The 25,640-nt window shown below is 34.6% G+C and overlaps 1 protein-coding gene across 1 annotated transcript in view; it reads right to left on the bottom strand.

Annotated features, from left to right (window-relative positions):
• Positions 1-1,795: 1,795 nt before the first annotated feature.
• The window catches only part of ADAM9 (ADAM metallopeptidase domain 9), a 96,651-nt gene continuing 72,806 nt past the window's right edge, over positions 1,796-25,640 (bottom strand). The window contains exons 17-22 of the mRNA XM_006086252.3: positions 19,386-19,466; positions 18,713-18,818; positions 11,392-11,533; positions 9,787-9,874; positions 4,329-4,396; positions 1,796-3,210 (exon numbers count right to left, since the gene is read on the bottom strand). Coding sequence (XP_006086314.1) covers positions 3,117-3,210; positions 4,329-4,396; positions 9,787-9,874; positions 11,392-11,533; positions 18,713-18,818; positions 19,386-19,466 — 579 coding nt within the window. The 3' untranslated portion in view covers positions 1,796-3,116. The remainder of the gene's footprint in view (positions 3,211-4,328; positions 4,397-9,786; positions 9,875-11,391; positions 11,534-18,712; positions 18,819-19,385; positions 19,467-25,640) is intronic.

The following is a 25,640-nucleotide window of genomic DNA, read 5'->3' as shown; positions in this document are numbered from 1 at the left end:
AAAAGCAAGGCACAAAAATATACACCTCGCTTGTATTTCAAAGGAATTGCTCTTAGACAGTCGAGGCAAAAATCTGGTTTCATAGCATTAGAACAGTTACAGTAAATACTTGTCAATTAGTGGTATTTTAAATAAATTTCTAATTATTTCTTTTTTAAAATTGTTTTATTGCTTAAAGTATTACAAAGTATTGTTTTATTGCTTAAAGTATTACATATGTCTCCTTCCCCACCCCCCCTTGACATTCCCCTGGCCTCCCCTACCCCCCAGTGTCTTGTGTCCATTGGTTATGCTTATATGCATGCATACAAGTCCTTCGGTTGATCTCTTACCCACCCACCCCAGCCTTCCTGCTGTAGTTTGACAGTCTGTTAGATGCTGCTCTGCCTCTGTATCTATTTTTGTTCATCAGTTTCTAATTATTTATTTCCCTCTCCTCAACCTTTAATAAATCTTTAATAGAGCAGATTTTATATTAACCTTCCTGTGTATATGGCTCTCTCCATAATAGGAGGCGATCCAATCGAAAACTTACACATCACACTACCTAAAATGGTACCTACAAGATGGCAGAATTGAGAACATTTATGGAATTTAATAATCTGATTTGTGCTTAGAAAACCTGCATTGTGTTTAACTAGATGGTTAGAGACCCAGGCATCTGTTTGATAGGAAAGGAAAATGCAATACCCTAAAGAAGGTAAGTCTGTGAACATATAGTCAAAGTTATATCACAGTTACATATAACTTACCCTTGATTATTAAGACATCTTCAGCAGATGACAATGAAGCCCTATATTTTCAAATTTTGAAGTGGCATCTGTGACCATGAAATTTTATAATTTTTAATAGTAATCAAAATAAACTAAGGATGAACCAAAGTGAAAAGCATACATTTCTAAATATACAGGGTGTCCCAAAAATGCAGACACACTTTAACAGCTGATAGCTCAGTTTTTAAAATGAAATATATTTTAATAAATACTGCCTTTATAATTATTCAAAAGTGTGTGTTTACATTTTGGGGACACCATATTCATATAAGTCAAAGAATTTAAACTGATCAAGTAGTCTTTTAGAAAAACTTTCTAAATATTCAAAGATCCAAGGAATCATCTCATTCTGAGAAAAGTTTTAAATTACACACTTAATTACTGACTGTAAAATCCCAGTAACGAATTACAGTTGCAAAAATTGAGATTATATGAAAGACAAATATTTTTTCTTTTTTTAAATATTTCTTTTATTGATTTCAGAGAGGAAGGGAGAGGGAGAGAGAGATAGAAACACCAATGATGAGAGATCATTGATCGGTTGCCTCCTAGGGGGATCAAGCATGCAACTCAAGTATGTGCCCTGACGGGAAATTGAAATGGGACCTCCGAGCACACAGGCTGGGTTTTTGTTTTTAATATATTTTTATTGATTTCAAAGAGGGAGAGGGAGATAGAGATGGAAACATCAATGATGAGAGAGAATTATTGATCAAAAGATACAAATATTTTAGTCTTATATGAATTCATTCAGGGACTTAAATTGAAATGAAGATTCTTCATTGGGATTGTTTATAACTTTTAATGTATATCTGATTGTTAAAATAATGTACTATCTTCAGAGAACTGAAATATGTCTTCTTCAAAACTGTTTTCCTTTAATAACATTGTGTATAATTTGACAGGTCTAAAAATTAGTGAAATATCTGTAAAAGATTGACTAGTACAGTAGTTTAGCCTAGTATAAGTTTTAATTAATAAGGTCATAAACAGCTGAGTAGGAAGTTACTAGGCAACACATACAGAATTTCAAGTAATTTATTTATTGTAAATGTTATATTTGCATATGTATATATACACAAACCAAATTTTCTTTGAAAAACTAATGAAATTCAGTTAATAAACCTATTATTAAACTTTATTATGAAAGGTTATGTAAAATTTTTAGGTGCTTAAAATTTTACCATCCGTCACATTTCTTCCATAGTAAAAATTCATTTTTAACAGTTGTGAGAACTCGCACACACCACGTAACATTTTTGTACGTAATTAAGAAAACCTTTTCTTCCTTTCTCTAGCCTAATTCCTTTGAAAATATTAGTGTCAAGAGAGACCTGTTCCAGCACACTTTAGTAAATGTAAACATTCTAAATTATATTAAAAGCAAGCTTTAAAGTTTCAGATTTTACACTTAAAGTGCTCATGAAATTATCAAGTGGTTTTATAACAGCTCAATTGATTGAACATACAATTGTTCCTGCTTTATACAGCCATGAATCAACAGCATTTATCTGATTAGTTCTATTAAATACTTCGTACCTTAAGGTTTATACTTTATTAAAATAATGCTATTGTAAAAGGATGTCATGTTTTAACATGATTCACAATAGAATTCTATTAAATTAATTTTTCTAATATTCATTATCCATAGATAGATCCATAGACTCTATTATCCACAGAATCCATAGAATCACTTATCTATAGAATGATCATAAAAGTGGAAGATGACTGTGTGTGAATACACACATATATACCTTTAGTGTATTTTGTACTTAAAAATATTATGGACCTTAATTGTGGGATTTGTGCATTCTTTTGAAAACAGAATAAACTTTTATTCAAGAATCTAGCATATGATGATTATTAGTCTGTGCAAGATGAAAAATATTATATATTATTGGCAGTAAATTAATCAGTTTTCACAGGTATTAGATTATCACATGTTCAACCTGAAACTACATTAATGATAACTAAGATCAAAATTCATAATTACATTTAAGCATATAATAACAAAACTTAACCAATACAGTTAATTTGAGGATTATTACAGTAACATGTTCAAAATAACAATCCATGTTAGACACATAACTTCACAGATGACTGAATGCAACTTATTCAGTGATAGAAACGAAAATGTTATTCTAAATTCCCTGACTTCGTTGAACTTCTTATATTTCTCAATTCCCATTACTCAATTTCTGTTTTTCTGTGTTAACAAAGTTTGTTTTGTGGTGTTTTATTTTCATTCATAGTTGCAGCAGGAGGAAAGGATTTTCAAGAAAATATCAGGAAAAAAAACTATTAGCTTCCCTGAAGATATCGGCAAAAGGAAAGGTAAAACAATCAAGTGAGGGAACTATATAAAGGAGGTGCAGGAGCAGGACGAACAGGAATTAAATTTCCCTGAGATGATACTTTTGGTTGGGGTGGAGGTGGCCTGTGAGAAGAAAAAAACAGTTAATCATGTGTTTAGATGGAATGAAATGCTACATTCATTTCAAACCCAATATAACACCATCCTTAACATTACTAACCATTCTTAAGGATACGTTTTATTCTGAGATTATTATTAATCTGATATACAATGAGTAAAGGTCTTCAAACAAAGTCTAAAATGGATACTTACATTAAATTAATGCTATTCTATAATCAACAATGTTGTGTGGAGGTTCTGGTTTATGTTTTAAAAAGAATAGTGCAGCCCTGGCCTATTGGTTGGGCTCAGTTGGTTGGGCATCGTCACATGCAACAAAGAGTTGCTGTTTTGATTCCCAGGGCATATGCCCAAATTGAGGGCTCGATCCCCAGTGGGAGACCGGGAGGAGGCAGCAAATCGATGTCTCTCTCATATCGATGTTTCTCTCTCTCTCTCTCCCTCTTCCTTCCTCTATCTCTAAAAATCAATAAAAATAAATAAATAAAAGAATAGCATATGAAATTCAAAGGACAAATAGTAAAAAGCAAGTGAGGAAACTATGTGATTAAGCAAGCACCCCTTGTGCTGTTAGGATTTAAGGGCAGGAAATTATGTAAATATAAATCTTATATATATGCACATCACTGAAATTCCTGCTCTCTCAAACATAATATCCACTCTAATAATTAAACTGGCTATAACTTCTATACCTGTCCTTATCAATCCTCATACTTTAACCTGTGGATACCTTTTCCTTAACCACTTTGACCAATTATAGTATACCACTAATCCAATAACACACGACATTACCAGGTGAATATCTGTCTCACAAGGTTTACTAGTATATATTCTTCCCTTGATGCTCAATTGGATTTCAACACACTCTTATTGTATGATAAAGATTATACATGAGGACATGCCTCAGTGTTGCAATTCAACTGTAATTTCAAGGACTTTGGGGGTGTAAGAGGTGGGATGCAAAATACAGTAATAAATTTTTTCCTTTTTGCTGATTTTAAGCCCATCTTTACTGAGTCTTTAATTTGATTCTTTTTTAAATTAAAAATAGAAGGAAAAATATTAGACATTATCCCTGAATTTCATTCTGGTCAAGTAATCTAAGCAACTTCATTTCAAACCTTGATGGGAATGGCTGAGGCTGCTTCGCTGCATATGTCGGTACAGGAAATCTGTTTTCATATGCATTCTACAAAAGAAAAAAGTTATTACCACAATGCACTCATAAATATATTTTCTATTCAGTTAGTTACTTTCCATATAAAAGTAACCAATATACTTAAAATCAATGAATAGACAACTTACTTATAACAATGACATTTAAAAATATTTTACTTATTTAACATCTTTACCACTGAATATGGAATACTTAATTTTTTTAAGGCTATATATTTTTAAGTTCAATATTACTAAAGTATTATAATCAACTACATTATTTAAAACATAACACATTTCCTATGTCAATATATTTTAAATAAAATCTTTTAAAAATATATTGCCAAATCTATACAGTACCTAAATAGTACTACAAATACCACTGATCTGCTTTTGGAATTCCTTATATTCTTCCTTGACAATGTGGTTGAGAGAAAGTTTTACAACAAAGTGAGACTCTATAATACAGCCTTAAATATGAGAGTAAAAGTAAGAAAAATTTTCACATATCACATTACATTAGGAAAAGTCAGGGAAGATCAGATGAAATTACTAAATCATTGATGAAGTGTTCTCAACTAAGATATTCTCCATTATCTACGAAAGCTCTATTAGTGGCAGAATATGCACAGTGATGAAGAAAAGCTTAAACATTTATGGCTTCTGCTATGGAACAGATGTTCCGCTATTTTTTTTGCCCGTGGAGTGATTTGTTTCTACTATGAAAATAGAGAAGGGAAGCAAAAAAAAAAAAAATTGTCTCCATCCTCGTCCATCAGGCCAAGGTACAGCACTTTAAAGGAATAGTTAAAGTCTACTTCTTGGAATTTACATATATTTTTATATGTATGCAAAAACCAATGTACATAAAAAAATCTTTTTTTTTTTATGGTAAGAAGAACAACCTGTTTTTAAATTCATGGTAAATCCATGAGATGGAATGCTATGACACTAAAAAGAATGGGGTACATACTCATTACTCACAAACAATGGTACAACCCATCAAGCACCATCAACAATCACAGTAACATAGTATCACAAAAATAAAATAACAATTCTCCAGAAACCAAAATCAAAAGTGATGGAAGACTGTTATCTAAATAACAGAGAATTCTAAATACCTGTTATGAAGCAACTCAATGAGATAGCAAAAAATTCTGAAAGACAATTCAATGAGCTCAGGAATAAAATTAATGAACAAAAGAAGTGCTTTACCAAAGAGATTTAAACTCTAAAAACAAAAACAAACAGCAATCTAGAGCTAAAGAACTCAGTTAATGAGATGAGGAATGCATTAGAAAGCATTGGAAATAATTAAGACGGAAGAGAAGAGAGAACTAAGATCTTTTTAAAATGAAAATACTCTGTGAGAATTATCGGACTCCATTAGGAAGGGCAACATAAGATAGCGGGTATCCCAGAAGGAGAAGAGAGAGCCTATTTAAAGAAATAATAGATGAGAACTTCCTAAAGTTGTGGAATGAACTGAACGTAAAACTAACAGAACACTTAATTATCTCAACGCAAACTAAAACAAAAAACACCTTCTCTAAGACACATTATATTCAAAGAGTCAAATGCCAACGATAAAGGAAGAATTATAAAGACAGCGAGGGAGGAAAAAGACAGTAACCTACAAAGGAACCCCCATCAGGCTATCATCAGATTTCTCAGCAGAAACTGTACAGGTCAGGAGAGAGGGAATAATATATTCAAAATAATGAAAGACAAAAAATATCAGTGAAGAGTACTCTATCATCCAACCAGGTTATCACTCAGCAATGAAGGAGAATCAAAGGCTTTCCCAGACAAACAAAAGCTAAGAGAGTTCACCACCACAAGAACTGCATTATAAGAAATGTTGAAAGCAGATCTTTTACCTTAAATAAAATATAAAAGCACACAAAGCTTTAAGATGACAAATAATATCAGAAAATGGCAACTCTATTTGTAAACAGGATATTAAACATTTATTTATAGTTGCATAAAAGTTAAAGGAGGGGAGCACTTAAATGTAGCTAATTCAAGTTGGTAGCAAACATTCTCATAAATAGAATATTATGCGACACAAAAACCTAAAAGGGGAGGAGAAAGGGGGCCCAACTTGTATAGTCAAATGAAGATAAGAAGCTATCAGGAAAAAAGGACTATTTTATCTATGAGACATTTTATACAAACCTCATGATAACAACAACAAAAAATCTAGAGCTGAGATAAGGTCAATATCTATACTAATAAAAGCCTAGGTGACCCTTGTGCCCTCACATCATCACAAGATGGCCCCCACAAGATGACCGGCAAGGGAGGGCAGTTGTGGGCAAACAGGCCGGCAGGGGAGGGCAGTTGGGGGCGATCTGGCTGGCAGGCAGAAGCAGTTAGGGGCAATCAGGCAGACAGGCAGGCAAGTGGTTAGGAGCCAGCAGTCCCGGATTGTGAGAGGGATGTCCAACTGCCAGTGTCTAAACCGGCAGTCAGACACCTCCTGAGGGGTCCCAGATTGGAGAGGGTGCAGGCTGGGCTGAGGGACCCCCCCGCCCCAGTGCATGAATTTCATGCACCAGGCCTCTAGTATTAAAATAAAAGCTAATATTAATATTTTTAAAAATTAGGTGAGAGATTATTGTCTTTCTTAATCTCATACATAAGGACTCTACCAACAGCTGAAAATGTAAAAATAGCTATCAGGGATTGCTTTAAGGACTTCTAAATATCAACAAGAATGGTTTCACAGGAAGAACATGAAGAAATTTTTAAATATGGCAGAAAAACTGAAAACTTCCCCTGCTAAGATCAGGAATAATATAAGGATGCTGATTTTACCACTGCTATGCAACATAGTGCTGAAAGTTCTAGCCAAAACAATTGGACAAAACAACAAATTAATTAATTAATTAATTAATTAATTAATGGTATTCAAATAGGAAAAAATAAGTACAACTACTTCTATTTCCAACTACTTCATAATATGAACCTATATATGTAGAAAATTTCAAAGAAAACACAAGAAAGCTACTAGAGCTAATAAATGAATTCAGCAGTGATGCAAAATATATAATAAACATGCAAAAATCAATTTTGTTTCTATACACCAGCAATGAACAATCTGAAAGGGAAATTAAGAAAGCAATTCCATTTACAATAGCATCCAAAGAATAAAATACCTAGGGATAAACTTAAGCAAGAAGGTCAAAGATGTTTACACTGAAAATTTACAACATGTTGATGAAAAAATTAAACAAGACCTAAATTAATGGACAGACAACTAGCATTCATGGTTTCAAGACTCAGTATTGTCAACTCAACGTGATCAACAGAATCAACACAATCCCTATCAAAGTTCCAATAGCCTTTTTTCGAGAAATGGAAAATTAGATTCTCAAATTTATAGGAGAAGGAGAGATGGGAGTAATTGCTTCATGGGTACAGAATTTCTGTTTGGGGTAATGAAAAAGTCTTACAAAAAAGACAGTGGAAATAACTGCACAACATTGTGAATGTAATGCCACTAAATCATACACTTAAAATGATTATAATGGCAAATTTTATAGCATATATATTTTACCACAATAAAAAAAATATGTCAAGGTTGAGAAAGAACATATATGTAATTTCTAACTTGCATAGGCAAGGACTGTGTGATTATCCTGTATATGTAGTGATATGGAATAATCATGAATATATATAATTAAGGAAGAAAAGGGCATAATCATTTTTGTTTCTTTTTTATTAGGGAAAAAGGAGTAGTATAGGGAGACTCCATGTATATAAAACAGGAGGAAGGATATCTATTCAATTCATTCCACAGAAATTGGAAAGACTTTAAAAGTCTGACAATACCAAGTGTTGACAAAGATGTAGGTTGGCAGGAATGCTCATACACCACTGACAATTCAATCACCCCATGGTATAACCTACTTGGAAAGCAATTTGGCAATTTCCAATTTAATTCTTATATGACCCTAGGTCAGTGTTCTCTAATAGAATTTTCTGCAATGATGAAAATGTGCTATATCTGTGCTATCCAATACAGTAGTCAGTGGTCACATGTGATCTATTGAGCATTTAAAATGTGAATAAGGAATAAAATTCTTAATTTTATTTCACTTAAAATGAAATTTAAATAGCCAGTACTATATTAAACAGTGCAGTCTCAGAACTCACATACATACATGAGAAGACATATATATAGAATGATCATCTTAGCCATAATCTGGTAATCAGAAATTATTGCCTACTAATTTGGTAATTAGAAAATGGATTTTAAAATTGTGTGATAACAGAAAAATGGATTTTAAAATTGTGTGGTACTTATATAATGTAATATCAACAGTGAAAATGAATGAACAAGGGCTACATATATTGATAGGGATAAATCAAAAAGCAACACTAAAGGAAAAAGTAAATTGTAGATCAATGTATAAAACATCAAACAAAACATTATACAAAGTTTTGAAATATATAAAGTAAAATCATATTTTCCTATGTGGGATATAAAACTGATAGCAACAAATGAGCAAATAAGAAAAATAAAAACTCACAGACACAGACAACAGTATGGTGGTTACCAGACGGAAGGGAGTAGGAGGGTAGAAAAGGGTAAAGGGGATCAAATATATGGTGATGGAAAAAGATCTGACTTTGAAAGGTGGTCATACAATGTAATACACAGAAGATGTATCAGAACTGTACACTTGAAACCTATGTAATTTTATTAACCAATGTCCCCCTCAATAAATGTAATTTAAAAATAAATTTAAAAATACAGAATTAATCTATGTCTTAGGAATATATGCAGATGAGAAAAAGTATGTCATTATCCCAATACTTCCTAATACATTCAGAGGAGGAGTGATTACTGGTCCCATTGCTGAGACAATTAAGTGTATTCCAGTTCAATACCAGGTCTTTGGTAACATGCCTACAGAAGCCAGGCATTGAGAACAGAAAGAGAGCAGACACAGAAATAAACAGGGATAGCATGGGGCCCACGTCATTTTCCAATCTTGGTTTCAAGGCAAGGCATTCTTATGATCTAGATGTCTTCCCTCTCCTCTGAGCCAGGGACCCTACTGGTATTTCCTTAACTAACCCAGAGACCACCTATAGATCACATTCTTCAATTCTTAAGATTTCTAAATCTATGTGACAATCATTTTTTAACCTTTAAAAATGTGAAACCAGCCCAGCTGGTGTGCTTCAATGATTAAGGGTTGATCCATGAATCAGGAGGTAACGGTTCGGTTACAGGTTAGGGCACATTTCTGGGTTGCAGGTTTCATCCCCAGAGAGGGGAATGGTGTAGGAGGCAGCCAATGGGTGATTCCCTCTCCCTTCCTCTCTCTGAAGTCAATAAAAACATATTTTTAAAATAAATGTGAAACCATAATAATAGTAAAGAAATACAACTTTTCATTTTAAACTTACAGCTGCTCTGGGGGGAGTCACTGGAGAAACATGTCGAGGAACACTCACTGGTTGTCTAGAAACTTTTCCTTGATTTTTGCCATCTGACCTGAAAGACAGAATTACTTTTGAGCTAAATGAAGTTTAACATATTTCTACATGACGTATTACGCATACCTTGCTTATTCCCAAAAACAGAATAATGATGTTGGTAGAGGTGATTATGATGATCATGATGACATATAAATTTGTCCCAGCATTTTTAACAGCTTTCACACATTTCTAATCCTTACAGTACTAGAAAGTTTTATTAACCTGTTTCACAATGAAATGAAATTCTGAGAAATTATAAATTTTGGTCAATGAGACTAAACTTTGACTTTTCTCCTCAATTCTTCCTAAAATCAGAGAAGAGTAAAAGCATACTCTTAAGCTACAAAATTTAAAGTAGTCACTCTAAGAACTAGGAAGTTCAGAAGGAGCAAATGATAAGCTGCAAATATATCAGTTGACTTTCAAACATGCTGAGGCAAAAGCAAGTCAGCTAGGAAGAAGTGTATAGGAGATAGCTAACATTTCGGAGATGCAGACTGGGGAATTACATGATTTGGTCAGTCTGAAGTGTGTAAGAAAGAGAAAGAACAGATAGGAAGATAAATCTGTTGTAGACTATGTTAAAAATTAAAGCTCACATCAGGATACTCTAAGAAAATACTCTATGTGAGAAAAATAGAGCAATGAAGTAAAGGTAAGCAATCAAGGAGGATATGTATATTTTGAAATCATTAACATAATAAAACTTATTACTAAGGAATTACACAGTGTCAGTTAATGTGCTAAGGGTTTTACTTGTTAATACTTTATTCATTTAATCTTCACATCAACTTTAAGAGATAGGTATTATTATTGCTATTATTATTATTATTATTTTAGAAGAAGTAAAATAAGAGTTTTACTATTCAAAGAGTTTCATTATTCCAGTTCATAATTCTAACAAGTAACAAACTGGAACTTAAATTTAGAGCTGATTACAAGGTCCATGCTTATCTATGCTACATTCTATTGCCAACGTATAAATGATAGTTGAGAGATAGTAGTACAAGTGTTAAACATACAGATTAGATATGTTAGTTGTCTGAATTATGACAACCCTTTCTTCCACCAAAACTTATTTCTTAAAAGCCTATAATTTACAAATTCTCTTCCCCAAACTGTGATTTGAACAGCTCTTCCTCTGTGAGAACTGATTCTTAAAACAGACATGGAAGAAAAATTTCAACATTTACACTTTTAAATCTTTATTGTATATTTTAATCTCTAATTAAGAAGTCCAAATCAGAAACTATAGCCCAAAATCCTACTTATCCCACTATCAAACATCAATGTTAAGCAAAATGAATTCTAAGGGCCATTTTCAGTATATACAGGCTGGTTACCATAATACTTTCCCCTCATCATTTTAAGAGGTAGCTGAATCATCATTATCCTTCTACCCCTGCTAATCATGTCCAAAGAATAGAGAGAAAATTTAGAACCCTATTTTTAAACCAGCCTCTATGATATGACTATCATCATTATAATTACTTAAGTTATATTATATGAATTTAGAAAAAAAAATCTAAGTACTCATATGTTTGTGATCTCTTCTTTCTGAAGCAGCTTTGCCGTAGTTGATTTCTCTTGATGAAGACAAAAGCAGCAAGCACAATAAGGGGAACAATTAAGAAGAAGAATACTAGAAGTCCATCCCTCAGTGCAGTATTCTTTTCTAGAAAGAAGAATTTATATTAAGGATCATTAAATTAGAAGTTAACTCATATTAACTAGAACATAGTAGGTGATTATAAATGTTTTACATTAATTTTCAGATTGTTCAAAAGTTAAACTGATATAAATTATATACACAGAGAAGTCTGCTCATACTTCATCCCTGCCCACTTCTTTTTGCCTTCCCCAGAAGAACCATTTATTAATTTCTTATATTATCTCACATTATTTTTTCATGAAAATATAAGCAAGAATAAAGTATGTTATTGTTGTCAACCTTTGCTTACATAAAAGGTAGCATACCATAAACACTATGTAGCACGTTACCTTTTTCACTCATCTATATATCTTCCCAAACCATACATTGAGGACCGCCTCATCTTCTGTACAGTTATACAAAACTACATTGCAAGGATGTCCTATAGTTTAATGAACCAGTATCCAACTGATACTTTCATTTTTTTAATCTTTTGTTATTTAAAAACGCTATAATGAATAACCCTAAAATAATGCTATTGTTATAATGAATAATAACAATGGGTGCTGGCATATCTATAGAATAATTTCCCAAAAGTAGAACTACATATCAGAGGGTAAATGCATTCATTTTTTTAAGGCACTGTCAAATTGACCACCATAATGGTGGTTACAATTTACCACACCAGCCAGCAATATATAAGAATTCATCACGGCCTCACCCACTGGGTCAAACTTGTGCATGTTAGCCAACCTGGTAGCTGAAAAATTATATCTTATATCATTTTAACTTGCATTTCTTTTTTTTACACTATGAGTTAAGCAACTTTTCATACTTAAGGAAATGTAATTTTTTTTCTGCTCAGTCCTTTGACTATTCTACTGGACAATGGGTTTTTTCCTTCTCAGTTTCTAAAAGCTCTTTATGTATTAGGGATATTAGCTTTGCCTGTGTATGAGCTGGAAGCATTCTCCCCAATTTGTCATTAGTCTTTCAATGCTTCTCTCCAAGCTTAAGTTTATTATTCTTGGATAGTTGAATTTATCAACCTCATTTTTTATGGCTTCTGGATTTTATCTTATTATACTTTTAAAAATTCACTAATTAACATTAACTTTATCTGTTCCATGGTCTTGAGGGAAAGGCTATAGTAAATATGAACAGGAATGATACGCTGTAAAATTTTTCCTCACAATTGTAAGTTTTTAAAAGTACCAGAAATTTCTTTTAAAAGTTGTATGACATTACATGAAACAACATTCAACCCAATTAAAAGTATAGAAATATTAAAGCAAGCTTGATTATATCATTTCATACCTACTAATTAGTAGACAAAATTTTGATTAAAGCATCCAACATTGGTAAGGTTATGTTGAAATTGGTACCTTCATACTGTTGGTAGCATTACATACATTCATTTGGAATTTTTATCAAGAACTATAAAAAAATATTATACCCTTCAACCTAGTAATCTCATTTCTAGCAATTTATCCTCCAACTGGAAAAATATGCGTAAGTATTAAGATATACACTACACTGTTACCAGTGCATATAAAAAACTTAGAAACAATTTTATTAACCAATGTCACCCCCAATAAATTAATTTAAAATAAATAAATGTGGCAGAATTTAAATGTTAAAAAACTTAGATAGAAAATGAGTAAGAGTTTGCTGCCTACTGAAAGTTAACAGATCATGATGAGGAATGAGGAAACCCATGTAAAGCTCAGTGATCTCCTTAAGTTGAGGAGATGGAGCTGGTTGTCCCCAAAGCAGCCAGAGTTCATTTGGCAAAGAACCAGAAGGAGGGAGCTGCACAGACAGAACTTGTGAGCTCTGCAAAGGGTTCCTCTAACATCAGTTGAGTACTGATCTACATATGCATAGAAGGAAACCACCTGAAGCCAGAGAAAAAGTGACCTGTAAGAATTAGTGAGAACATATCCCACAACTCACACAGGACTGGGAAAAGTGCCTGTTCCTACCATTTCTGGTGGGAAACTCCATAATTACTATGGCATTGAGTAGAATAGACAGAAGAGGTTTGGTCTCAGTAATAGGGCAAATTAGCCCGGGCTAAATGCTACTCTGGTCCTCCCTAAAGAGCTTAAAAGCAAAACCCAAAAGGATCAAGCTATAAATTATGTTCAAGTAACATAAGCACACTGGAACAAAGTTCATCAATATAAATCCAAAAATATCTAGTATCCAAAAAAGGCAAAATTCACAATTTCTGGCATCCAGTAAAAAATGACAAGGCATGCAAAGAAGCAGGAAAATATGATCCAAAATGAGGGGTGGGGGGGAAACACATCAAAACTAACCAACTACAGACGATAGAATTAGTAGACAACAACATTAGAAGTTAGGACTGTATTCCATATGTTCAAGAAGCTAGAGTAAAGATTAAACCTGCTTTGTAGAGACATAAAAGATACAAAAAAGAGAAACAAATAGAACTTACAGAGGTAAAAAATACAAAGATAAAAATTACACTGCATGTAATTAATGGCAGATCAGATACCACAGAAGAAGAGTGAACTTGAAAAATAACAATACAAACTATTCATAATTAAAAAGAGAATAAATAATAAAATAATCAAGGCAAATAAATGAGATGTGAAAGAACTTCAAGTTATCAAATATACATGTACTTAGAGTCCCTGAAGAAGAGGAAAGAGGAAAATAGAAAAAAAGTTGCTCAACACCATTCATCATCAGAGAAATACAAATAAATACTGCAATGAAGTACCACTCACACCTGTCAGGATGGCTATCATCAAGAAATCAACAAACAAGTGTTGCTGAAGATGTGGAGAAAAGAGAACCCTTGTGCACTGTTAGTGAGAATGCAGATTGGTGCAACCACTATGGAAAACACTGTGGAGGTTCCTAAAAATCAAAAATGGAATTGCCTTATGATCCAGTGGTGATTGCACTTCTGGAAATAAATCCAAAGAAATCTGAAACACTAATTCAACAGAATATATGCACCCTGTGTTCACTGCAATATTATTTACAATAGCCAAGATATGGAAGCAACCCAGGTGTCCATCAATAAATGAATGGATAAGAAAGCTGTCACACATATATACAATGGAATATTACTTGGCCATTAAAAAGAATGAAGTCTTACCGTTTATGACAACATGGATGAACCCAGAGGGTATTATGCTAAGTGAAATAAGTCAGAGAAAGACAAATACCACATGATTTCACTTATATGTGAAATCTAAAGAACAAAATAAACAAAATAGAAACAGACTCATAGATACAGTGAACAAACTGACAGTTGTCAGAGGGGAAGTGGGGTTGGAACTAGGTGAAAAATGTGAAGGGATTAAGAAGTAAAAATTGATAGTTACAGAATAGTCAGAGAAATGCACTTACAGCATAGGGAATATAGTCAATGATATCATACACACACATACTTGAAATATCAAGGGGACCACTCTGTAAAGTGCACAATTTTCTAGCCACTATGCTGTACATCTGAAACTAATACAGGATAATAATGAATGTAAATTGTAATTGAAAAAAATAAAAAGATTCTGGGATTTATAAGGGTCAGGCCAGAAAAACTTCTTTACTGAGGTCAATTAATGTCTAAATGTACTACATATGACATATCTGTGCATATAATTCAATAAAGCACCTCATTATTATTTAAAAAATTTTAAGACAAAATGGCCAAAACTTGAAGAAACCTATAAAAGCACAAATCAAAAAAGTTTAACAAATTTCAAGCATGCCAAGGCACATTATAGTCAAATACTAAAAATCAGAAATGAAGAGAAAATCTTCGAGGGTAAAAAACACACATTACAAACAGAAGACACAAAAAAAGATGATGGGAAAAACTATGTAAGCTGGAAGACAATGTAGGAACATCCTTGAAGAAGTAAAATGGTGATAAAACTTCACCTGAGAATATTTTACCCAGTTATTATTCGAGGCAAAATACTTTTTCATATACACAAGAGCTAAAATATTTGTCACTGGTAAACCTGCATTATAAGAAATGTGAAAAGAAGTACTACAAGCAGAAATTAAATGATAGCAAATAGAAATGTGACTTCACACACATACACTCAAATGAAGAGTACAGAAATGGTAACAGTGTGAGAAAATATAAAGACTTTTTCTATTACTTAAATATCTTCAAAAGATAATCAACTGTTTATAGCAAAAATAGTAACAGTGTATTGTAGGATTCACAGCATATACAGAAGTATGTCATCAATACCACAAAAGGCAGAGGGAGATAAATGGAAATATACTAAAGTGGTACAATATCACATGAAAAGAAACTTTGATAGAAAAATATCAATATGTTAGATCTAAACCCAAAGATATCATAATCTAATTAAATATATTAAGATGAACTCACTCAAAAGGCAGAAATTGGCAAACTAGATAAAAAAGCAAGACCCAATCATATGCAGCCTACATGAAATCTGCTTTAAATATAAAGACACAAAAATAGGGTGTCCCCCAAAAAATGTATACACACACTTTGAATAATTATAAAGATAGTGTTTATTAAAATACTAGTACATTTCATTTTCAAAATTGAGCTATCAGCTGTTACAGTATGTATACATTTTGGGGGGGACACCCTATAGATTAAAAGCAAAAGGATGAGAACAGATTTCCTATGCTGACTAATCAAAATAAATCTGGAGTAACTATATTAATATTTAATTTCAGAGCAAAATATTACCAGGTATAAAGAGGGCTATTTCATAATAATTTAGGAGCCAATATATAAAATGGACAGAACAATCCTAAATGCTTATGTACCTAGTAACAGAGTTTCACAATACATAAAGCAAAAACGAATAGAACTGCCAGGAAAAATAGGCAGATTTGCTCTTATAGCCAAGAACTTCAATATTCCTCTCTCAGTAATTGACAGAACAAGTATACAGAAATCAGTAAGTATATAAAAGACTTAAACATCTGTCAACTAACAGGAACTAATTACTTATAAAACACTGCACAGAATTATAGCAGAATACAAATTATTTTCAAGTGTATACAAAACTTAATTACTAAGATAAACCACCTTCTGAGCCATAAAACAAATGTCAAGAAATATAAAAGAATTCAAATCATACAAAGTAGGCTCTCGGAAGATAGTGGAATAAATCAGAGATCAATAGCACTAAAATTTCTGGAAAATCCCACAGATACTATAAAACAAAGTAACACACTTCTAAATTATTCATGAGTCAAAGAAATAACAAGTGTATCGGAAGTTATTTTGAGTTGAATGAAAATAAAGGCACAACATATCAAAATTTGTGGGGTACAAAAAAGCAGTTCTTAAGGAAAACTGATAGCACTACAATGCTTACACTAAGAAAAGAAAAAAGAAAAAGGTCTCAAATCAATTACCTGATTGATCTTCTAAAAAAACTAGGAAAAAAAGAACGCCAAAGTAAACAGAACAGGAGAAAATACTTACAAAGCATTTTTCATAAAGGACTTGTATTCAGAATAAAGAACTCTCAAAACTCAGGAAGACAAACAACCTAACTAAAAACGAGACAATTTGAATAGACATGACACCAAAGATGATATAAGCACATCTTTGATGATGATCAACATCATTAGTAATTAGAGAAATACAAATTAAAATCACAGTGAAATACCACTACATTCCTACCAGTATTGCTAAAATTACAAAAACTGATCACACCAAGTACTGGAGAGGATGTGGAGAAATCAGAACCCTCATATACAGCTGGAGAGAGTGTACATTGGTACAGCCACTTTGGGAAACAGTTTGGCAGTTTCTTTCTTTTTTTTAAAAAATATATTTTATTGATTTTTTACAGAGAGGAGGGGAGAGAGATAGAGAGTTAGAAACATCGACCAGCTGCCTCCTGCACATCTCCTACTGGGGATGTGCCCGCAACCCCGGTACATGCCCTTGACCGGAATCGAACCTGGGACCTTTCAGTCCGCAGGCCGACGCTCTATCCACTGAGCCAAACCGGTTTTGGCAAGCAGTTTCTAAAAATGCTAAATATAAACCTACTCTATGAGCCAACCATTCCACCAGTGTTTACCCAGGAGAAAGAAAGCATATCTTCTCAGTAGGAAGATACTGGTGTCAAGGAGCTCATTCATAGTCTATAAGGGAATAAAAATAAGTAGTATATCAGTAATTACTATAGTATGTGATAGTGCTTATAGTAACAGGAGAATAGGAAGGGCATGTTAATTCAGATTTAGGCAGTCAGGGAAAAATTCCTAGGGGAAATAAGGTATTAAACTGAAATCTGAGTAGCAATTAGCCAAGTTCCAACAATCCTACATAATAAAAGGCTAATATGCAAATCAACCAAACAGCGGACCGACTGGTCACTGTGACAGGCACTGGCCACCAGGGGGCAGACGCTCAATGCAGGAGCTGCCCCCTGGTGGTCAATGCGCTCCCACAGAGGGAGCACCGCTCAGCCAGAAGTCGGGCTCACGGCTGGCAAGCACAGCTGCGGTGGTGGGAGCCTCTCCCGTCTCCACAGCAGTGCTAAGGATGTCCAACTGACGGCTTAGGCCCGCCTCCCGCTGTCAGCCAGACATCCCCCGAGGGCTCCCGGACTGCGAGAAGGCACATGCCAGGCTGAGGGACCCTTCCCCACACCCCCCCCCCCCCACGTGCATAAATCTCATACACCAGGCCTCTAGTGTGAATATAATATGGTATGAAAGCCCAGAGGTAAAAGAGAGTAGTAGCTTATTAGAGGAAATAAAAGAAGTTACAATGTCTTAAGCATAGTGAAATGAGGTTGGCAAAGTGAAGCTAGGAAAAATAATGCAGGGCATTTAAGCCATGTTATGAATTTTTGTACTTCATTCTAATGGCAATGCAGAAGCACTGAATTTCAAGCAAGGCACTGGCATAATCAAAACTGAATTCTTGAAGGAAAACACTGAAACTCTGTAGTGTGGAATGTGGCTTAGGAAGCAAGATGGGAAAGAGGGAGCCTAATTAAGAGGCCATTATGTAAGACCAGGCAAGAAACTGAAGGTAATTAACAGGGATGAAAGAAATGGAAACATCTGTGAAAAATTTAGGCGGCAGAACCAACATAACGTATAAGTGCCGTGAGAAGTGTGGGAGAGGTATAAGGAGGCCCAATACCTGACATGGGCCCCTGGGAGATCACACTAATTTTCTTCTATGTTACTTGCCATTATATGTAGGTCCACTGTCCACACTTCCTCCGTATCCTTTAGTCTCACAATTTGGGGGAGCCCAGCCATTTTCACAGTGACAATTCTTATTGCTATTACATACCTTCAAAACAAACAAAACACCATTTTTGTTCATTGTGAATGTTGTTCTAAATCATGAACTCTAGAATAGAAACCAAGAGAAAGAACTAAATTCATGCAAATTCATAGACACTCTTTAAGAATAAAAAATGTATCAGGTATATAAATTCCCCAATCTAAAAATCTTGGGAAGTCTCACATAACCCTTACTGCAGCGGTTCTCAACCTGTGGGTCACGACCCCTTTGGGGGTCGAACGACCCTTTCACAGGGGTCGCCTAAGACCATCGGAAAATACATATATAAATACATATTGTTTTTGTGATTAATCACTATGCTTTAATTATGTTCAATTTGTAACAATGAAAATACATCCTGCATATCAGATATTTACATTACGATTCATAACAGTAGCAAAATTACAGTTATGAAGTAGCAACGAAAATAATTTTATGGTTGGGGGTCACCACAACATGAGGAACTGTATTGAAGGGTCGAGGCATTAGGAAGGTTGAGAACCACTGCCTTAATGGGATTCCTCATTAAACAGCATTACTTCCATGAACAAGCCAAAATAGAACATGACTCACCCCATGTCCATGACACTTCTTCTGAATGTCACAGTCATAATTCAGAACAGAAGCATTTACACATTGGAAATTTCTACAGATCTGGGGGGGAAATGAAGTAATAAGTAAAGAAATTAATAAAACTAGCCAGGAAAAAAAGACCTGGGCATAGATAATTTCATTGTTTAGGAACTCTTTCAAACTTTTATTTTTTAATATAATTTATTGATTTTTTTTTTTTTTACAGAGAGGAAGGGAGAGGAATAGAGAGTTAGAAACAATGATGAGAGAGAAACATCGATCAACTGCCTCCTAAACACCCCCTACTGGGGATGTGCCCGCAACCAAGTACATGCCCTTGACTGGAATTGAACCTGGGACCCTTCAGTCCACAGGCTGATGCTCTATCCACTGAGCCAAACCGGTCAGGGCTTTTTCAAACTTTTAAAGAATAGTTATTCCTATATTATATATTTGCAAATGGAGAAAAGTAAGTAAAATTAATTAATTGACATATAACTAATTGATCAAAAAGGGCAAAGATGATACAAAGGCCAAAAACAATGATAAAACTATAATAGATCCTTCTATACTAAAATAGATGTGAAAATCCTAAGTTAAATATTCAGATAAAGAAAACTACAGAATTTCTCCTTTTTTATTTCAGGACATTAAGTTTGGAGCCAAAGATGAACTACCTGGGACCACAAAAAAAGCAGCTTAAGAGTTCTCCTCTTCCACTTTTTTTCACTCTTAATGTTTAGCCTCTCCCCTAAATAAAAATGTTGAGTAAATATATCAAAAATATATGTCTGAAGTAACACCAAACTGAAAGCCTGCTCACAGTGCCAGGGTCTAGCCTTTAGCGGAGGCCAGAAAGGATAGGATCCAACCCATCCTATTTTACTGCTGTACACAATGTTTGGTGCTTGGTTCTATCAGTGTGTCAGCATAGGCACACATACCAAGCATTTCCTATCCTTCTTGTACATAAATGTTAACATATTATGACAACACAACAAAATGCAAAGTTAAAGGGCCTAATGATATATCTATACATGTTAGTACTACCCTGGAGTTTAAAGTCAATATTTTTCCAACAACAAAAAAAAGCATGTAGGGGTTTGAAAGCAACAATGATACATCTTACATGGGGGAAATCAGTAGATACTATTTTTATTCTTGATGTTGGTGGGAAAAATATACTAATGTGTTTTTCTTGCTATAAAAAAAAACCCAGAAGTACTTTCATGGGGAAAAAAGATAAGTAACTGCCACACTGAACTCATTCACACACACACACACACACACACACACACAAACACCAAACATACAATTTTTGCAATCCAGGAAGAGAGTAAGATAAGGTAGGAAATATTTTTTTAAAACAGTATTAAGTAAGATCATATAAATAGGATGAAACATTAACAAATTCAACTGTGCCAATAAAAGCCAAAGCCCAACCAAATTATAAAAATACAAAATCAAAACAGAGTATTTATATAATATTGGGATACAAAAAAACGTTTCTAAGCATGACATGAAACCAAGACAAAACTGAAAGATAGTTTAAAGTTTCTTTATGGCAGAGACAAATGAGAAACTGTAAAAAATATTTGCAACATAACTGACAATTAACATTCTTTATATATGAGGAACCCTTAAAAACAATAAAAAATGACAACCCAACAAAGAAAGAAAAAAGATGTGAATATGGACTTAACAGAAAAAAAATACATAGAGGTAATAAAAATATAAAAAGATGACCAAGAAGAAAAATGCAAAATAAAATAATGAGGCTGTGGGAACCACACCAGGTCCCTGGATAGTCAAGGCCAATGGGAGCACAGAGGCCTTGTTATCAATACACCAGAATGGCCAAATGCCACTCTGGCATAAGCCTAATCAAGATGTCCAAGGACTCTGAGCCTGGGAATCCTAATCAAGCCAAGATACATGAGCAGGTGCAAGGACACATGGTACACTCTGCCCTTCTGTAGCCAATGTGATTGATGTAACTATTGGCACGAAGCCTTCTTTGTCTAAATAGTGTAAAAGTAGGTTACTGACCAGCTAGTCGGATGGAGTGAGAAGTCTGTGAGAGAGCAGCCAAGCAGAAGAGAGCTCAGAGAAGCAGAGGCGATAGGCACAGAGAATGTAGCTCCTATGTGTGCAGGAGAGGCTGGGGAGCTCAGATACTGCTATACCAGCTGGTGTCCGGCTGCCTGCCTGTAGTTTGCTGTGAGGGCTGTTCTTGTCTGATGGCTATGTGGCCTCTGGCTTCTGCAATAAAGACTCATTCTTATATACCCACAACCGATCATGGCTTCTCCGTTTGCCCCGCCGCCAAGAATTGACCTGTGTCTCTGACACTTGGTAAAGGAGGAACTTAGACAAAGTTCCCAACAGTTGTACAGTGGGCAGGGTTCAAGCAGGAACCAGCCCTGGCATAGTCAAATGGGAGAATTTAGAAGAATACGTGGACTGAAAGTCACCCAGAACAACTCAGACCAGCAGAGCTGTGCAGGGCTCTCGCTGTGCTCTGACAGAGGCTTTTCGTCACCTAGTCAGGATGTCAAAAATTAAAGAGATTAGAAACACACAATGTTAGCAAGAGTGTGAGAGAAAATAAGACACCTTTATATACAACTAGTGGAATGGAAGTTACCACCTTACTGAAAGGTAAATTGGCAGTGCCTATAAGATTTTAAATGCATATCTCTTAATTTTAAAAAAATCGACTAGAAATCTATCCTACAGAAGTACTCACAAAAGTAGGTGAGAGTAAATGTAGACAAGTGTTCGATGCTACTAAAAAAATAATAAACTAGATGACAAAATAAGAATGTGAAGGATCTGAATATGTAATTATCAAACACTATATGTTATAAGCAAGAATATACTATCTTCAAATGCACATTTATCAAAAATGAAATACAGGGTCAACTCATTAAACCTGGATGTTTCATTCCCAAAAATGAGCAGATATTAAACCCAGCACCAAACCTGAAGCATGCCCAATTTCCAAAGCAAACAGTCATGTTTGTAGTCAGTAAATCTTTTCGCCTTCTCTTACATCACAAAAGAAAATGGCATAAGATGTGGTGCATATATACAATGCAATAATACTACTCAGCCATAAGAAAAGATGAAATACTGCCAATTGCAACAACATAAATGGACCTTGAGAATATAAGCAAAATAAGTCAGAAAAAGTTAAGAACCATATGATTTCATTCATATATGGTATATAAAACTGAAAGCAACCAATGAATAAATTTTTTAAAAATTCATAAAAACAGACAAGAGTATGGTGGTTACCAGAGGGAAGGGTGGGTTGGTAAAAGCTAAAAGACGTCAAATATATAGTGACAGAAGATGATTTGACTTTGGGTGGTAAACACAATACACGTATTGTGTACAGGTCACGTATCATAGAAATGTACACTTGAAACCTATATAATCTTATGAACCAACTAAAGGCCCGATGCATGAAAATTTGTGCAAGAGTAGGCCTTCCTTCCCCTGGCTGCTGGGACCGGCTTCCCTCTGGCACCCGGGACCTGGGCTGGCTTCCCTCCGGCCGCCCGCAGGCACCCGGGACCCCAGCTATCTTCCCCTGGGCCACCCGCAGGTACCCGGTACCCGGGCTAGCTTCCCCCGGGCCACCCACAAGCACCCAGGACCTAGCTGGCTTCCCTCTGGCCCCAGCTTCATCAGGAAGGACATCTAGGATGACATCTGGAAGACGTCTGGTCTAATTAGCATATTACCCTTTTATTTTTTATTATTATAGATGTTACCCCAATAAATTTAATTTTAGAAAAAGGCATATTTTGTTGGTTGTAATTCTCAAACCAGCCAATCAGCACTTTTTTTCTGTTATAGTAAGAGCTTCAGAGAAAAATCTCACAATTTTGGTAATGTGGATTTTGACGTCATCAAGCATTCCAGTAAACTGTATTAGCACTGTCATGAATTCTTCCCACAAGAGATTCCCTCAGCCTGTGAATGTCAACAAAAGTCTCTGAATGTCAACGATGTTCTGATCTTAGACAAGATGACAGAACACTCCCCAAATCACTTCTAAAGAACAGGATACTAGCTGTCCTTCATTTTTATCATGTAAGTTTTTAAAACAATACAATACATGCAGATGGTTTAAAAATCAAATAATAGTAGTGATAAAAGTGCTTATGATGAAATAACTCTATGACCCATTTCCATCCTGTCTGCCATCCTGGCAGTCTAGAGACAACCACCCTTCCTTGGGGTAATTCTCTCCCTATTTTAAATTAGTATCCTATTATTTTATTTCTCTATTTTAGACATCATCAATTAATATCCTTATAATAGATAAGAATTTTGCTTTCTAACAACCAACCCAAATGCCCCTCCTTCAGCTTCTCAAACTAAATATTGCTTAATATGTATACCATAATATTGGGATATTATCCACTCAATACATTACATGTCACTATTACCTGAGCAAGTTCATAACTAGGTCAAGGCAGACAGGGGAAGCTGATAATTGGAGATCCAAGTATTATCTTTATTATCAATAGAGCGACTAACCTGACTTAAGTTAATAATGAACTGGGCTTCCTAATTCTGCACCCCAAAATCAAACTTACCTGCCTAGTCACAGGCTGCTCTGGACAACCACAGGCCTCCCCCCACAGAAGCAGAGCCTGCCTTGCTAAATGTACTGCATGGTTGAGAGAGCAGACCAGAATGCACCCTCTCTGCAGACAGGGAGATCTGAAAAGAGAAGACAGAAGAGACTGAGCCACCCCTGCCCAGTGTCTTCTCACAAACTCATCAACTGCAGCTGTCACTCTGCATCTCTCAGAGTGAAGGAGAAACAGTGAGGCAGGGAGTGTTATTTATTTTTCTCCAGCTTTATTGAGTTATAACTGACATATAACAATGTGTGAGTTTAAGGTATACATGTTGATTTGATAAACTTATATTTTGTGAAATGATTACCACAGTAGGCTTAGTTAACACCTCTATCACTCCACATAATTATCATTTCTTTTTTGTAGTGAGAACATTTAAAATCTACTCTGTTGGTACTTTCAAGTATATAACATTATTAACTATAATCACCATGCTGAATATTAGATCCCGGAACCTAATCATCTTACATCTGGAAGTTTGTACCCTTTGACCAACATCTCCCTGTTTCCACCACCCCACCTCTCAGCCCCTGGAAACCACCATTCTACTCTCTGTTTTTATGATTTTGTCATTTTAAATTACACATAGAGGTAAGATCATGCACTATTTGTCTTTCTCTATCTGACTTATTTCATTTAGCATAATGCCCTCAAGGTCCATAAATGTTATCTCAGATGGCAAGATTTCCTTCTTTCTCATAAATAAATAATAATCCACTATTTAGATTATTTTAATATTTTGGCTACTGTAAATAATGCTGCAATGCACATAGGAATGAAGATAACTCAAGATCCTATTTTCATTTATTTTGGGTATATACCCAGACGTGAAATTGCTGGATCAGATGATAGATCTATTTTGAATTTTTTGAGGAAATTCTGTACTACTTTCCACAGTGACTGTACCAATTTACATTCCCACCAACAATGCACAAGGGTTTCATTTTCTCTACATCTTAATGAACACTTATCTCTTGTCTTTTTAATGTTAGCTTATATAATAGAGATGAGGTGATTATCTCATTGTGGTTTTGATTTGCACTTCCCAGATGATTATTTTTTCATGTACCTGTTGGTCATTTCTTATCTTCTTTGGAAAAATGTCATTCAGAGATCCTCTGCCCATTTTTAATCAGATTGTTTGGTTTTTGGCTATTGAGTTGTATAAGAGCCTTACATATTTTGGATATTAACCCCTGATTGAATATATGATTTTAAAATATTTTATCACATTCCATAAGTTTCCTTTTCATTTTGTTCAATATTTCTTTTCTTATACAGAGGCTTTTTCATTTGATATAGCCCCACTTCATTATTTTTGCTTTTGATGGTTGTGCTTTTGATGTCACATAAAAAAATATAATTGCCGCCCTAGCAGGTTTGGCTCAATGGATAGAGCATCGGCCTGCAGACTGAAGGGTCCCAGGTTTGATTCCAGCCAAGGGCACATACCTGGGTTGCAAGCTCGATCCCCAGTAGGGGGCGTGCAGGAGGCAGCCAATCAATGATTCTCTCTCATCATTGATGTTTCTATCTCTCCCTCTCCCTTCCTCTCTAAAATCAATAAAATATATATTTAAAAAAAAAAAAAAAT

Source organism: Myotis lucifugus, unplaced genomic scaffold (genome assembly GCF_000147115.1).
Source record: "Myotis lucifugus unplaced genomic scaffold, Myoluc2.0 scaffold_26, whole genome shotgun sequence".
Lineage (NCBI taxonomy): Eukaryota > Metazoa > Chordata > Mammalia > Chiroptera > Vespertilionidae > Myotis > Myotis lucifugus.
Note: the sequence above shows the minus strand (reverse complement) of the source record. Positions and strands in the feature narration are given on the sequence as shown.